Source organism: Chenopodium quinoa, unplaced genomic scaffold (genome assembly GCF_001683475.1).
Source record: "Chenopodium quinoa cultivar QQ74 unplaced genomic scaffold, ASM168347v1, whole genome shotgun sequence".
NCBI classification, from domain to species: Eukaryota; Viridiplantae; Streptophyta; class Magnoliopsida; order Caryophyllales; family Amaranthaceae; genus Chenopodium; species Chenopodium quinoa.
In genome coordinates this window covers 113,099-117,160 of record NW_018744072.1, presented here as the reverse complement: position 1 = coordinate 117,160, position 4,062 = coordinate 113,099, and the positions used below count along the sequence as shown (strand labels likewise).

Sequence of the window (4,062 nt, the reverse complement as noted above, 5' to 3'; positions counted from 1 at the left end):
TCTCTTTTAGTAATGCCTCTTGCGCTTTGGCATCTATCACACCTTGAAATATAACGTTGAGCATCTCGGTGCAATGTAGGCCACCAAAGAAGGGATTGAGAGATTTTCGCCACGGTCTTTGTCACACCACCATGTCCTCCATATGGTAATGAGTGACAATGTTCTAATACACTCTCAATCTCGTGATCCATGACACATCTCCGGAATATGCCATCTCCACATTCCTTAAACAACAAGGGATCGTTCGTATGGGATCACCCCACTAGACAAATAATTCGCAAAATCCGCAAACCAAGGGCTAGGGGTTGAAGCTATAGCCATTAGGGTCTCAATACCCGTCTCTCATTGATTGGAACCTTTTCAACCTCAATGTGTGGTAATCGGGACAAGTGATCCGCAACTTGATTTTCGGCCCCCCTCTTATCTCTCATTTCAATGTAAAAATCTTGTAGAAGGAGTACCCATCAAATCAATCTTGGTTTAGCATCCTTTTTGTTCATCAAATATCGGACCGCAGCATGGTTCGTATACACTATCATCTTAGAACAAATAAGGTAGGATCTAAACTTGTCCATAGCAAAGACAATAGCGAGCATTTCTTTCTCCGTAGTAGTGTAGTTTCTTTGAGCGTCGTCCAATGTTCTACTAGCGTAAGAAATGAAATGCAATTTTCCTCCCACTCTTTGTCCTAATGCGGCACCCACTGCAAAATCACTCGCATCGCACATTAGTTAAAATGGCAAGCTCCAATCCGGAGCTTGCACTATGGGGGCAGAAGTGAGGACCTCCTTGAGCCTATTGAAAGCTCGAAGGAAACCCTCATCAAAACAGAATTCTTTTTCTTTTTGAAGTAGACCGGTTAAAGGTTTAGATATTGTTGAAAAATCCTTGATAAACCTCCGGTAAAACCCCGCATGCCTCAAAAAGGCCCTAACTCCCGTAATGATAGTAGGCGGGGGTAGCTTGGTAATAACCGACACCTTAGCCGGGTCTACTTCAATTCCTCTTTTTGACACTTTATGGCCAAGGACAATTCCTTCCTCAACCATAAAGTAGCATTTTTCTCAGTTTAAAACTAGGCTCGTCTCTTGACATCGTTTCAAGACTTTTTCAAGATTAAACAAACATATGTCAAAAGATGAGCCACCAACACTAAAGTCATCCATGAATACTTCAATTTCATTTTCAAGCATTTCGGAAAAAATGGAGGTCATGCATCTTTGGAAAGTGGATGGGTCATTTCATAACCCGAAGGGCATCCTTCGATATGCAAATGTCCCATACGGACATGTAAAAGTCGTCTTCTCTTGATCCTTTTGATGGATTGGAATTTGGAAAAATCCCGAGTATCCATCCAAGAAGTAATAGAAGGCCTGCTTAGACAATCTTTCCAACATTTGATCTATGAAAGGGAGAGGGAAGTGATCCTTCTTTGTATTTTTGTTCAACTTCCTATAATCGATGCACATTCTCCACCCGGTCACAGTTCAGGTGGAGATGTCCTCTCCCTTCTCATTCTTGATTATGGTCATGCCACCTTTCTTAGGAACTATGTGAACCGGGCTTACCCATTTTCCATCGGAGATAGCATAGATAATCCCCGCTTCCTGTATTTTCAAAATCTCCTTCTTTACTACCTCCTTAAGGTTGGGATTTAACCTTCTTTGAGGTTCGATAGAGGTGGCATCATCATTCTCAAGATGAATTCTATGCATGCATAATGTAGGGCTAATCCCCTTGATATCATCAATACTATAACCAATGACATCTTTGTATTTTCTCAACAATTCAATCAATTTTTGTAATTCTTGTCCATTGAGTATAGAATTGACAATAATCGGATAACTTTCCTCCAAATCAAGAAAAACATATTTTAAAGAGGGGGGAAGAGGTTTCATTTCTACCTTGGGAGGGGGCGTAGAACTCCCCTCCTTATCATCTTCTTCCAATTGAGCCACTTGAGTTGGTTCATCCTCCTCCAATTGAGGTGCATTATCAATGGCCTTCATGATCTCTCTTGCTTCTTCGGAATGAAATTCCTCCTTGCAAGTCAAAGCCTCTACCAAACTATCTTGAGGTCTTGTCATTGATATTTCCCCTAGTTCTTCATCAACAACATCCACTCTATAAATCTTCTCAACCATGGGATTTTTCAACACCTTTGAAAATTCAAAGACAATCTTTTCATCCGCTACCTCACAAGTAATTGTGCTATTTTTGCAATTGATCACGGCTCCCAAGGTCTTCAAAGTTTCTCTTCCAAGAATTATAGGGGTATTTTCATCCTCCTCCATGTCCATCACTACAAAGTCACACGGTACATATATATGTCCCACTTGGATGGGAACATCTTCAATTTCTCCACAAGGCAACTTAACCGAGCGATCGGCAAGTTGAATAGTCTTCCGTGTAGGAATCATCTCTATGTTGAGTTGTTGAGCAATGGGTAGTGGAATGAGACTAACACTAGCCCCAAGGTTTGATAGGGCTCCTTTGCCTCCAAATTCCCATTCTTGATCGGCAATGTAAAGCTTCCGGGATCTCTTTGTTTCTTGGGCATTTTATGTTGAACAAGAGCACTTACTTGGTGTGGTAGTGTTATTAACTCATCCTTAAGCTTTCTATTGTTCGACAAAATGTCCTTGAGGAACTTAGCATAAGATGGAATTTTTGTCACCACCTCTAGGAAAGGCAAATTAATGTGTAGTCCCTTCATCACATCTAGGAACTTGGCAAACTTACCATTCAACTTGCGCTCCACCACTCTTCTGGGGTAAGGGACCAGATTCTCATATTTGCTAGTATCGATTGAGTCCTTACCCTTGGATTTCTTGTTCTCAACCTCCTTCTCAACAATTACTACCTCATCCCCCTTCTTCTCCTCCTCTTCCTTTTCTACCTCCTCACTCCCCTTCGGTCCTTCATAAGTTGCACCCGATCTCAATGTGATTGCCTTGCATGTGTCGGGTTGTTTAAGGATGTGAGAGGGGTTTGGGTTTTGTTGTCCGGGTAGTTTGGATGTGGAGTTAAGGGATGAATTCTCGGATACTTGGGCTAATTGTGAATCAACCATTTTGTTGTGAGCCTTGATTTCTTGTATTTGTTGGTTCATGGCTTGTAATTGTTGAAGGAATTGAGTTTGTGTCGGGTCAGGTTGTGGAAGTGGTGGTGCATCATTGTGTTTTTGTTGGTTTTGGTTAGAATAAGGCCTTTGGTAGTTTCGGTTTCTATTTTGGCTTTGATTTTGTTGTTGTGGTGGGTTGTAGGGTGGTTCTACATGTTGAGGTTGGTTGTTGAAACCCGGAGGTGGTTGCCTCCAAGCCAAGCCACTATTATTCCCCTTAAAACCATCTTGTCTAGTGTTATAGGCATTTATGTGCTCGGGACTCAAACCTCCACAATATGAAGTATCATAATTCGTACCTCCATAATTCTCACAAGAAAAGGCATTGATTTGTGATGAAGTGGAACCGGCTACTCCGCTTGCATTCAACTTTTGTAACTCTTTGTTCAAAAGTTCGATTTGGTGTTGGAGTTGGTCCACCTTTTCTAACTCATACTTGCCTCCTTTTTTAGCTTGAGTTCTTCTTCTACCTCCCCATGAGTAATTCTTTGCAACCTCTTCAATTGTCGCTTCCACTTGATTTTGAGGGATTTTGATTGGTTGTCCTCTGCCCCCCGCTTCCACTTGAGTAGGCTTTGGTTGTATTCATGGTGCGGGCAAGCTTGGACTAGTTCCTAGAATCTTTCCCATGCTTCTCCTAACGTCTCATCAGGGTCTTGTTCAAAGGAGGCAATCTTCCTATTCATATCCGCGGTATTCTCCTCAGAGATGAACCTCTTTAAAAATGCCTTCACTACCTCCTTCCATGTAGTTAGGGAATTGGGTTTCACATATTTGAGCCATTTCTTTGCTCTTCCCGTAAGGGATTGACAAAAGAGATGCATTCTAATGTAATCTTGGCTCACTTGATTCGTTTGTATCATAGCACACAACTCAAGAAACCGGTCAAGATGCTTTATTGGATCTTCACTTGGGGATCCGGAAAATTGCTCCGCTTC

General features: G+C 41.8%; 1 protein-coding gene across 1 annotated transcript; it reads right to left on the bottom strand.

Annotated features, from left to right (window-relative positions):
- Nucleotides 1-2,422: 2,422 nt before the first annotated feature.
- LOC110691277 lies at nt 2,423-3,073 on the bottom strand. Its single transcript, XM_021868199.1, has one exon. It carries the CDS (start codon nt 3,071-3,073, stop codon nt 2,423-2,425), a length of 651 nt encoding a protein of 216 aa, XP_021723891.1.
- Nucleotides 3,074-4,062: the final 989 nt, after the last annotated feature.